General features: G+C 64.5%; 1 protein-coding gene across 1 annotated transcript; it reads left to right on the forward strand.

Moving 5' to 3' along the window:
• The first annotated feature begins 1108 nt into the window (after positions 1-1108).
• Positions 1109-3581, forward strand: SOCS3 (suppressor of cytokine signaling 3). Its single transcript, XM_032706675.1, has 2 exons — positions 1109-1215; positions 1750-3581. Exon 2 carries the CDS (start codon positions 1817-1819, stop codon positions 2444-2446), a length of 630 nt encoding a protein of 209 aa, XP_032562566.1. The 5' UTR covers positions 1109-1215; positions 1750-1816; the 3' UTR covers positions 2447-3581.
• The last annotated feature ends 8946 nt before the right edge of the window (positions 3582-12527 follow it).

Consider the following 12527-nt stretch of genomic DNA (forward strand, 5'->3'; position numbering starts at 1 on the left):
GCGCCCACCCCCCCCCTACCCCCACTCCCCGTCGGATTGGTGTCCCCCCACAGCGGGCAGGGCGAGGCGGAGCCCGGGGGCCGCAGGTCCCCCCGCCCGCTCCCGCCCTGGGGTCCCGGAGCCGCCCCGTCCCGCCCCCGGTGTCCCCTGCCCGCCCCGGCAGCGCTCCGGGGCTCGTTTGCATTTCAGAGCAGCCCGTTCGCCGCAGCCGCTTCCCAGAACTGCCGCGCTGGGTTGGTCCCTGCCGGGCAGCGGCGGCTCCTCCGGGGAAAATTAAACTGTTTAAAATAAACCACGGACGGAGCCCGGGCTGTGTGCGAGGTCGTAACCAATGCCAAATGCAGAGAAACCGTGTGGGGAGGGGTACCCCGGCACCGCTCCACCCGCCGGGCACCGTCCCTACCAGGGACAGGGAGGAGGGGCGAGGGACCCCCTCGGACAGAACCCCGGGGGGGCGACCAGGGCCGGGGGGGCCTCGGTCCCGCCGGGCTCCACACCAGCCCACATGGCCCCGCCGACGGGCACCGACCCCACGGAGCGTCGCGGGGCTCCCGAAGCCGCCGCGGCCGCACGGATCGGGGTTCGAGCGCGATGGCCGAGCCGCCGCGGAGCCGGGAGCCCCCGCACAGCCCGGGATTCCCCGTTGTTGCCCCCCGGGTCCCCCCCCGCTGGCGGCAGCCCGGCACGTTGGCCTGAAAATGAAGGCTGGCGACGTAGGGATGTGGGACCCGCTGCCCCACAGCACGGCGGCAGCTCCCGTTTCGGTGTAGCCCCCCGGTGTACTCACCCCCCGGTGTGACCCGCCCCCTCCCCTGTATCCCCATCCCCGGTGTACCCCCCGTCAGCAGAGCCCACACCCCTCGCCGGGGCCGGGGGGCAGCGGGGCCCCCGGGGGGGTCGGGTCGGGGCTCTCCCTTTCTCCGCAGAGCGGGACGCGGGGGGGCCGCCCTGCCCGGAATGGGCTGGCGGGGCCGGGGCTGGGGCCAGCGGGGCCGGGCCGGGGGCTGGCGGAGCAGGGGCTGGCGGGGTGCCGGGGGGCCGGGCCGGGCCGGGCGGGGCGCGGGCGGCGCCGCCGCGTTACAAGAAGCCGCGCAGTTCCAGGAACCCGAGGGCGGGCGCTGCGCCCGCTATAAGAGGCCGCCCCGGGCCACCCCAGCAGCTCTGCCACCGCGCGCCGGTCTCGCTCCGCAGCCGGGACCGGCTCCCGCGCCCCAGGTACGGCCTCGGGAGGGATGGGACAGGGTCCTGGAGAGGGAGGGGGGACAGCCCGGCACCGGGGATGCCGGTACCTCCGGAGAGGCGATCGCCGGGGACCGGGGATGCCCAGGGAAGAGGGATAACAGGGGATGCTGGCGCTCCGACGGGGCGACAGCCGGGGCCGGGGGTGCCTGTGCTGCTGGGAACGGACAGCCGGGGACTGGGGTTGCCGCTGCTGCCTAGAGAAGGGGATCACGGCGGATGGTGGTGCCTCAGCGGGGCGATAGCTGGTGGCCGGAGGTAGCATTGTCCCCCAGGCAGTGAGAGCAGAAGACCGGCAGAAGCGGAGCCCCTGGCTAGGGGAGAGCCGGGGACGGGAGCTGCCGGTGCTCCCGGGAAGGGAGAGCCGGAGAGCGGGGGTGCCGGTGCTGTGGGAAGGGAGAATCGGGAGATGCCGGGGGACAACAGCCAGGGACCTGGCCGGTGCAGATGTTCCCGGGAAGGGAGAGTCGGGGACCGAGGTGCCGTGGCTCACCACTGTCTCTGCCGCAGGTGATGGTGTAGCAGCGGCTGCTGCTGGCAGCAGCACCCCGAGCACGCGAAGCTGGCTCCCTGCGCCATGGTCACCCACAGCAAGTTCCCCGCTGCCGGGATGAGCCACCCCCTCGACACCAGCCTGCGCCTCAAGACGTTCAGCTCCAAGAGCGAGTACCAGCTGGTGGTGAACACCGTGCGCAAGCTGCAGGAGAGTGGCTTCTACTGGAGCACAGTGACGGGCGGCGAGGCCAACCTACTGCTGAGCACCGAGCCGGCCGGCACCTTCCTCATCAGGGACAGCTCAGACCAGCGGCACTTCTTCACCCTCAGCGTCAAGACGGAGTCGGGCACCAAGAACCTGCGCATCCAGTGTGAGGGTGGCAGCTTCTCCCTGCAGAGTGACCCCCACAGCAGCCAGCCCGTGCCCCGCTTCGACTGCGTGCTCAAGCTGGTCCATCACTACATGCCACCCGCACCCTGCGCCGTCCCCGAGCAGCCGGGGGGGGCCCTGCACCCCAAGCGCACCTACTACATCTACTCAGGTGGCGAGAAGATCCCCCTGGTGCTGAGCCGCCCGCTCTCCTCCAGCGTGTCCACCCTGCAGCACCTGTGCCGCAAGACCGTCAACGGGCACCTGGACTCCTATGAAAAGATGACTCAGCTGCCGGCCCCCATCAAGGAGTTCCTGGACCAGTATGATGCCCCCCTCTAAGGGGCCAGCAGAGCAAGGTCACATGCTACAAGCACAAGAGCAAGGGACAGGCACAATGCCCCACCGGCGTGGGAGTTCACAGGGCACGCCGAGCCTCTCCCTCTGGGAAGGAGAGGAGGGGGACTGGGGAAAGCCGCTGTGGGCCCAGGGCTGTGGCCAGCATAGCTGGGCACCTTTGGTGCTGGGGGGACCCCCGAGGAAGCATGACACCTCTCCACAGGGAAGGGGGATGGCTCCAGCCGGACTGTGGAAGTTACAGTGAGCCCATTGGCAAAGCTCCTGTGGGCTCGGGTAGCCAGGATGGCTCCTGTGACGCAGAGGAACGTGCACTTCGGCAACCCCATCTTGGGGGTGTCCTGGTGAGAGCCCCTTCTGCCCCCAGGAACTGAAAGCACTGGAGCCCAGGAGTGCCTGATCGCTTTTCCTCGGTTTTAAGAGGAAGGCATTTTTTGCCCATACTGTACTTTACCTCTTACTGCCTCCTTGTGGGTGGAAGCTCTTTTCACACCAGGCCCCAGACTTGGAGGTTGCTGCCTTTGTTCCCTCGTTGCCGTTTTCCAGGGGACTAAGCCTTAATATTCTCCCTGCCCCGCAATCTGGGTTACTGCACATCATTTGGTGACGCTGCGTGATGAAGGTCCTGCTGATGTGAAGCCAGAGGGGAAGTGGCACATCCCAATGCTGCTGAATCCCACACAACCGTGTCTGCAAGGAGCACCCCAGGCCCTTACTACCAGGAGTTGCACCCCACCTCTGCCCAGCCGCTCCCACAGACCCCGGCCACGCTGCTCCGTGCGGCACCGATTCCCACAGGAACGTGGCAGGAGGATCCCCTGGAGCGTGTCGTCTCATGAGTGCTTTTCTGCATCCACCCAGAGAAGTGGTTGGGTTTTTCTGGCTTTTTTTTTAATTTTTATTATTTTTTTTAACCAAAGGGATGTTTACAGGCCAACGTGAATCACTGTCTTTTATAAAGATTCCATCTTCACCTCCAGCCTTGAGGGCTGAGCAAAACCATGCTTGAAAATTCAACCAAAACCAAACTCAGATGAAACTTTGCACATATTTATATTTATATTCAGAAAGGAAATGTTTCCATAATTTATAATAAAGAGCACTATTTTTTAATGAAAAACCTCAGATCTGGTTTGATTTCTCCCTTACACCCCCGGGGCCACTCGGCCCAGGCACAATGCCGGGATGTGTTTACACCACGTAAGTGCCGTTTCCTGGAGCCGCTGTCCGTGCCGGGTGATCCCGCCGCAGTGACTCAGCCCCTCTGTCTGCGTAAGCGCTGCCCCAGCACTCAGGTATGTCTGAGCCGAGCCGCGGGGACGGGATCCGCTCCCGGCTCGCGCACGTGGTGCAACCACAAACAGTCCCTTGATGGCGGGACACAGCCCATGGCCCCGGGTATGGAGGAGCCGAGCTGGTGGCACAGCCTCTGTGCAGCACTCGAGTCCTGCCTGCCCCCAGCCCTGCTTGGGCACGTGCCGGGACCAGGAGCTGCGGGAACAAGGCATGGAGAGGTGCGGTTAGGAAGGGTATGTGGTGCTTCCTCTGGGAGCACGGCAGGCTCAGGACATTCACCCCCACAGCACAGCTGTGCAGACTCTGAGCCGGGCACAGATGCCCAAGGAAGGGTATGACAGGAGAAGGAGGAGGAGGGAGAGGATGCCCACAGGGATCTCCTGGCCTTCAGGAGTGCCTGGCCCCTGCTCCTTGAGGGTATGAGGTGGGCATGTGAATAAACCTGCAGCTCCATTTCACTGGCGTGCAGCACGGTGCCCAGCTGGAGAGCTGCATCTATAGATGTGGGTGATCCCCTGGGAAGGGGTCAGCCCTCCACAACCTTCCCACAGCCCCTGGCTGTGAGGAGCAGGCTGTGCCCAGGCGCCCCGTGCTTCCCAGCCCCTCTGGCACCCACAGCCCTGCACTGTGGGCATCATGCCTGGCATCATGCACCATACTCCACCTCTGGGGAACCCCCAGCTGCTGGGAAAAGGCTTTCCTTAGGGATCACCCCAGAGCAGAGGGATAGTGAGTGTGCCAGCTCGGGCTGTGGCCATGGCACAGTCCCAGTGACTATTTTGGTGCTGCTCTGCAGGGCCATGGCACACAGGCTGCCAGGAAGCGCCATGGCCTGCCTGGGCACCCGCTGCAGCTATGCAAGGAATGTCCACGCGCACGGGTGGCTGCCCGCCAGGCCCTGCTGAGGCACATCCCCCATGTCAGGGCTCCCAGCAGTGCTGGTGACTTCCAACCCTGTGCCAGGGATGGTGTGGGAGCAACGCTGTGGGCACAGCAGCCCCCAGCCAGCAGGAGCATTGCCCTGCAGAGCATCACTGCTCCTGGGCAGGACATGGCGCAGAAGGGGAGGGGGAACCAGGGCCCTGGGAGGTTATGAGCACCCTCAGCCCTCCCCAGCAGGCAAGGGCTTCACAGCACCCCATGGTGGGGCAGAATGGGAAGCTGACTCCAGAGAGGGTTGCCAGGCTGCCCACAGTGGCCCTGCCCAAGACCTCCAGCCAGACCCCAGCCTTCCCATCCCTGCAGGAACAGCTCTGGCTTCTCCACTTCCCAGAAGGGCCCTGGCACCACTGTCTGAGGGCCACTTCCCTCACGGTGCTGCAACCACGACTGAGTCGAGAGTCCGGGAAGCTGCACCAGCCCCATGGGTTTCTTGGAACAAAGCCAAGCTCACGGTAGCAGTGACATGGCAGCTGCTGGGCAAATCCCTGCCCAAGGTTTCAGAAACCTCTCGCCTGCTCCAGAGCAGCCAAGCGGACTTGGCCCCGCATTTCGTAAGCAGCCGATCAAATGTGTCCCGCAGCCAGTTCCCCTCTGCCCCACAGCAGGGCCAGGGCAGCTGAGCTCACCCCTGGGAGGGTTCCTGGATGGGAAAAGAGTTCTCGGGGTCATCAGATCCTGTCACTGTGTGACAGTGCCCCGAGCCAGATGGAATTGGGCAGGGCTCCAGGAGCAGGGCTGGGATATTGGGGTCCTGTAGATCCCCACACCCCGGGTCTCTCTTACAGCTGCAGAACTCAGTGCATCTGTAAGTGCAGCCTGTCTCCAGTGCCATCACCTCCTCCACGCTGATGGTGGCCGTGCAGAGCAAGGTGAGAGCACCAGGCCCAATGAGAGCCCGAGGAGGTGCAGGGGCACAGGAGAGGGGTCAGGAAGGGACAGGCGGCTGCCCCACAACCTCTGGAACCCCTCATCCTGCCTCAGCCTGGCCTCCCCATGAAGTGCTGGGCAGCTGCTGATGCTTCCCATCACACCGCTGGCTCATTACTGGCACAAGAAGGAAGTGTACGCTGGGATGGAGAACCTGAACCCTACAGGGTCAGGGGTGCAGGAAACCTGCTCTGGTGTGTACCAGCCTCTGCAGATCCAAAACAGGAAACCGCCATAGCCAGTCTTCCTGGCATGGCAGGCAGCAGGGCAGTGGAGGGCTCAGCTGACACCACGGCTCTGTTGCCAGTCCCCCCAGCCATGAGGCAAAACCCAGCCAGGCACAGGGAAGCAGGACTCCCCAGCCCTGCACTGGGACCCCGAGGAAGGCGGCAGTGGGCAGCAACACTGGTGAGCACTAGGGCAGCAGAGCCAAGCAGGGAGCTCACAAACACGCCGACCTTGCAGCGCTCCCCTCACTCACTTCCTCCTGCTCAGCTCCACAGCACCAGGACATTCCCACGTCTACTGCCACATTTCCCAGTAGGATGCAGGAAAGGGCTGTGCAGCAGCTGGGGATTTACTGTAAATGGCACCACCTGCTCCTTACGTGGCAATTCCTCCACAGGCCAGGGCCACAGGGATGGTTGGGAACAGGGACTGGGACGTCTGCTCCTATCTTGCTGCTGGGAAGCACAAGCATGGGCTCTACGGCATCACTTGGGGTCGGCACTGGCGGCCCCAGCTGCGGGCTTGTTAGGGGTAACAGCTGCTTGGGCTGGAGGAGGAGCAGAGCTGCAGCATGATGTTCCTGGAGCCCCACAGTTCCACTACTGGCCCTCCTCTTGGGTCTCAGCCCAGATGGGGTACGGCTCCAAGTACTTGTCCCAGCAGCAGCTCAGCTGATGGTGACCTGGCCCAGAGTCTTGGTGGCCTGGGGAGTCATGGGGTCTGGCTTGGCCCTGGCTCTCCCAGGGCCAGGCAGAGCTGCAAGCAGGTGGGGAGCAGGGGGCAGCAGCAGGACCCCCTGTCCAGGCCTGGGAGTATTTCAGGATGCAGTCGAGCCCAGCAGGCTGTGTACATCCCCATGGAAACTCCACTCTGTTGCTGCTTCCCCAGCCAGACACGTGGCCAGCTCTAGAGAGCCAGCAGCTGTGGAGTCCTCACTTCTTCCATCAGCAGCTCCATGAGCTGCACTGTCCCAGGCCCCCAGCCCCAGGTCTCCGCTGCCCGGCGGGGACACGGGCCCAGGGCCTCACTGCTGTTGCACCCGCACTCACAGGGAGCAGTGAGGTGCCCACCACCAACTGCGGTCACTGCTGAGCACGTGGCACGTCACGGGAGTCCCCGTGGGTGCACTGGCAGCAGGCTGCCAGCTGCCTGGGGTGCACTCGCCCAGCACAGCGCAGAGTCCTCAGATGACCCTGGCAGAACAGCCACGGGCAGGTGCCAAACCCCAGCCCTGGACCATCCCTTGGCCTCACATCAGCCCTGGCCTCAGCCCCGGCGCAGGAGCCGGTGATGGCAGTGCCACACACGTGGCTGGGGATGGGGGTCCCAGACGTGGGACCCTGTGTCTGCAGTCCAGCTCTGCCTTCCTCACATGCCACCTCCTCTCCAGTGCATGGTACTGGGGGACTTGAATGTCCCCATCAGCCTGGTGGGCTCTGCCTGTCCCATGGCTCCAGGGGCCGTCAGCAGAGAACAACTCCAGCCTGTGCCAGTCAAGTGGGAGGCAATGGGCACCAGTAGTGCTGCGTGGGTGAGGACGGGGCATGTGGCTGGTGGAGGGCACAGCTGGAGCAGATGTTCCCTAGAAGGACCCAGGAACCCTGTCTCAGCATTTAATGAGTGGGAATGGGAGCACTTTACTGTAATTCTAGCAATTACGTTGTTCATCCTTGGCAGCCAACACCAGCTGGTGTCCAGCACCATGGGATCACAATAAGCCACCTGGCAGGGAGGCTTGGCAGCACTCTGTGCCGCCAGGCAGCCGGCCAAGGCAGGGCAGGGAAGGGCTGTGGAGCAAGGTGTGAGGTACGGTAAGGGCCCGCCCCAGGAGTTCCCGTCACTGGCACGGCCCTGGCACGCAGGTGCTGGCTGGGAGGCCCCGGTGCCTGGGGTTGACTTCTGAGCCCACAGAGCCGGGGATCCCCAGCCTGTCGTGAGGTCCTGGCAGCCACCCATCATTGCAGCAGCTCCAGCACCCACCAGCCTTGCTGGGCACTGAGCTGGAGCTGCCAGCAGAGAGATGCTCGGCCACCGTGCAGTGGGGGTTTGGGGCAGCAAGGTGCCGGCGGGCCAGAGGGGAGCCCCCACCCACTGGGTGGAGGAGGGGGCAGGGGAAGGGAAGGAGGCTGTACTCAAGGGTCCATCACCCCCAGGGACCTGATGTCCCACCCTGACACCACCATTGCAGCTTCCAGGCAGGTACTGCCCCTGACTCTTTCCTGACGTCGCCCACCCGCCCTGGCCCAGCTGCCACATCCCTGGGTGGTCCCACCAGTGCTCGGGGCCATCGGGAGCAGGGACAGTTGGCACCCCAGGGATGGAGCAGGAGCCCTGCTGAGTCATCACTTCGCTGTTCTCGTTTTTCCATGGTGCTGTTGTGCGTTTGCTGGAAGCCAGCTCAGAGCCATGACTAATCTGTTCTCAAAACAAGCGCAAAGCAAGCGGGAGGTTTGTGCAAACCCGCGGGGAGGAGGTGGAATCACAGCACGGGGCTGGGGAAGCGAGCGGCTGGAGCAGCTGGGAATGCCCGGCCACAGAGCAGCCCCACGGGCAGCACTTCCATGGGGGTTGGGCACAGCAGGGGCAGGGGCACCGAGGACCCCCAACCTCCCTTCCCTACGGTGAGGCTTGGTGGAGGCAGCACACTGGGACAGGGTGCAGCAGGCAGGGTGGGCAGGCACAGGACATCAGCATTTGGAGCCCCACGTGCCGTGGCCAGGGTTGGGGCTCCCACCCGGGTCATTCTGCCCTGCAGGGAAGCCACCGGTGGGGGAGGCCGGGGAGGAAGCACAGGAGTTTGCTCTGGCCGGAATCGGGCATCCATTGATTTGCTGTTATTAAAACCAGAGCTGCTGTCGGGAACTCCGCAGCCTGGCTGCCCTCACACGCTTCCTGGAAAGGGCTGTCCCGTGTGCCCTCACTGGCGGGGGACGGGCCCCCCAAAGCACCTGGCAGCAGCACTGGCCTGCACCAGGTTCGGATGGCAGCCGGGACAGGGAGCCAGAGATTCAGTTCTGCCCTTGGCACCCATCTCTCTGCTGCCCAGCGGTTCCCACCCACCCACCACCCTGGTGCCCTCCTCGACAAGGTCATCCCACGGGTGGGTGACAGGAGGGTGCAGTGGCACCCTGCTGGGCTGAGGAGTGTTTACTGGAGAGGCAAAGTCATCGCTTCCATTGGGGATGAATCACCCCTGTCAGGAATTCTGCCCGGGGGCTTTTCTGTAAGAACTGGAATTTCGACACTGGCCGTGCCCTCCCGGGTCCCCCCTCCTTGCACAACCTCCCGCTGGGGTTCCTGTTCCCAGCCCCAGCCTTGCAGCTGCCGAGGGGTGTGGGCACAGGCACCCTGGCACAGAGACTGGCATGGAGCAGGGCCCTTGGGCTGACAGAGCAGCGACAGGGCCAGGACCAACCTGGGTTCCCAGCACGGTGCAGGTGCCTGCTCACAGAGCTGTGCACGCCCCCCAGAGCTGCCCCAGCCATGAGCGGGTCCCTGGGGGACTGAGGGCTCCCCGGTGCTGCCCATGCTCAGCACCACACTGCTGCTGCTGTTCAGAGCCTCCAGCTGCACTCGCACCCACGGGTGGGTGCAGACAGAGGGGAAGTGGCAGATTCCAGCCACAGCAGGGGCTCTGCCTGAGCAGCATCATCTTCCCTCTCCTCTGACTGGGCACATCCCACCCCTGTTAGGGCTGGTAGTACCCCAGGCACACGGGAGCAGAGTGGTGAATGCTGGCAGGGTGGAGGTGTGTGGCTGCAGACGGAGGAACAGCTCCTGCCAGCCCCTGCTCACTGCCCCCGCCATTATCCTGGTGCTGTCCTGCTGTGGGGTCACCGTGTGGGGAAACTGCTGACTTGGAGGGACACCACTGACCTGGAGACTGCCCCGCCATAGGCCAGGCTACTAGCAGGGAGGCTGAAGCTTTTCCAGCAGCCAGCGGTGACTTGGAGGAGCCCCACAGCCATGCTGGGGCTGGGGATCCTCTTGATTTCCACACACTGCAGAAACTCTCCTTCCAAGCAAGAGCAGAGGGGTTTCTGAACAAGGGGGAAGCACACTCAGAGCAGGAACTGAAACATCACCTTTGACACTTGCTGCTCCCCCCAGCCCAGCCCAGCACAGACAGGCTGTGCCAGTTCACAAACTGTCCCACCGGTGAGGAGAGTGGAGCCCGGCTGCCCACGGCAGGAACACATGGCTGTGGAAAACCAGAGATAAGGGTCCTGTTTCCCAGAGCCTCCTTTCCTGTACACAGGACTGCCGGGAGCAGAATGCCTGAGCATCCATTCCCAGGAGGCCTTTCTTGACAGGAACCTGCTCCCTGCTGCACTCCGGACATCTCAGCAAGGGTCCTGGCTGGGCACAGCCCATGTCCCTGTGGGAAGCAGCAGCCTGGCACTCCACAGGACCTGCAGCCCTGGCAGTGTCCCTGTGCCAGCAGCAGACAGCACATCTGCTGCAGCGGCTTCAGTACAAAGGGCCCACATGCCAGCCCTGCCACTATGGCATTGCTTCCCAGCAAGGCCCACCTGCAGCAGTGACCACCAGCCCCAGCTGCAGCGATGCTTCTTGGGGGCCTGGGTGATTTGCCTGGCCCGCTTTGCATGCCTAAGGCTGCCTGGGGATGCACAGCCACAGCCACCGTCCCCACTCCAAGGCAGGCGGGCAGGGGAGCAAAGCCATCCCCATCCCAGTTCTGACCATCCAACAGCCTCCCCAGGTCTGGGGAAGGGAGGTGGGAATGTGGGAAAGATCAGGACACAGCAGCACCTAGGCTGTGGGAAGCTGCTTTGTTTTTTGCTTTACATTTTCCACCATTCCTGGAAGTGGACACTCTGACCTGTCTGCCGGGAAGCAGCCACAGCCCCCTTGTCCCCTTTTGGCCCCCTCAGCCTCTGCCCCTCTCCACCCTGCCAGGATGTTCCACTCCCAGAGGGTCTCACCATGACCCATAGGCTGCAGTCCCATGCACCGAAGCCAAGCAGCTCCATCCCAGCCCCAAGCATCAGCTCCAGGCTGATTTATAGAAATCCAATGGCTGGGGCTGACGGTGCCTCCTGCCAAACCTCATTAACGGCTGGCCTGGGAGAAGGCAAACAGCTTGTGCAGCAACAAGGAAATCCTTGTTTAAGCATTTCTGGCTATCCAGGGCCCTTCACCTCATGCCCAGGGGAGAAGGAGAAAGAGGAGGTGAGGAGGAGGAGGAGGAGGAGGAGGAGGTGCAGGCCACAAGCCCCAAGCTGGCACCACCCTGGCAGCCACAAGAAAGGAGACACAAGGGGACACATCAGGGTCTGCACAGGCAGAGAGCCCCCAGGATGGGATGTGAGCTGGGGGGGGAGCAGGAAGCCACATGGGCATGACAGGGGCAGAGGGCTCCCACACTGCCACAGGACCCTGCTCACCCCTTGGTGCCCTGGGCTCCCACCCACGCCAGGTTCCACTGGCCATGGATGCAGTGAGCTCCGGGCACGCAGGACTGCTGGGAGGCCATGGGAGCCCACAGTGGGCACGGGACACCGGCACACCTGGCCTGCAGACTGGCACCCACGAGCTCTGGAGCAGCCTCAGCGACCTGCATCCGCCTGCCCCACGTGTGGCTCAGGATCTATTTCATCATCTGGAGAAAAGCATTTACTGCCAATAAACGGGCTAATTAATTCTCCTCAAAGACCTCTCAATTATTCATTTCGGGCCACAGAGAAAACAATTACAGCACTTACCTCAGCCCTGGCTCGGCCAGTGCAGCAGCTGGAGGCAGGCAGGGCACAGTGGGGACGGCCCTGCACAGCTCTCAGCACGGACCCTCGGTGCCTGGGCAGCCCCAGCTCTGCCCACCCAGCCAGAGTGTCCCCACGCAGTGCTGAGCAGGGCTGTGGAGCTGGCACAGCCACTAGCCCTGAGCCGTCATTGCCACCAGTACTCTCCCAGGGTGCCCCCAGAGCTGCCCCAGCATCTGGGCTTTCCCAGGGACCCCACGGCCACCCCATCCCCACAGCGCCGGGGCCCTAACCCACCCCCAGCCCTCGCTGGGGTACAGCGCAGAGGGGCTTTTCCCCCCGGCTGTTCTCCAGCTCCTTGGCCCTTGGGATAGTTGGTCCCTCTGCCCTATGGCAGGGTCCAGCCCCTATTCAGCTGCACCCTGAGAAGCAAAACCCTTTGGGGGGCAGGTGGGCTGGGGGGGGCCCCTTCCCGGCACAGCCGGACCCCGCCGGGGCTGAGGCCGAAAGCCCCCGGGGGCTGGGTCTCTCCCACCGGCTCCCGGTGTGCCGCGGGTCAGGCTGCCTCGGCACTGGAGCCTCCGGTACCGCCAGGACCGCCGGGACCCCCTGTTTCTCGGGAGTAGGGCCATCGCCGCCCCGGACCCGGCGGACAGAGTCCCCCGCAGGTCCCCGGAGCCGCCGGGCCGGGCCGGGCAGGGCGGGCGCAGTCGCCCCGGGTCCCGGGCCCGCAGCCGCCCGTCGGGCCGGGAAGGGTTAAGGGCGGCCGGCGCCCCCCCGGCGCGGAGGCCGGGCCTGTCGGGAAGCCGGGATCTCTGCGGCGGTTTTACTGGAAAAGTCGCTGCCGGCGGAGGGGGGGCATCCGCGGCCCCGCGGGCTGGGGACGGGGCACCGGCCGGGACCGTGCGGCCACCGGGTCCCGGCTCCGGACCACGCGGGGCTCCGTCGGG

The sequence above is a fragment of the Chiroxiphia lanceolata genome, chromosome 19 (genome assembly GCF_009829145.1).
Source record: "Chiroxiphia lanceolata isolate bChiLan1 chromosome 19, bChiLan1.pri, whole genome shotgun sequence".
In the NCBI taxonomy this organism is placed as follows: domain Eukaryota; kingdom Metazoa; phylum Chordata; class Aves; order Passeriformes; family Pipridae; genus Chiroxiphia; species Chiroxiphia lanceolata.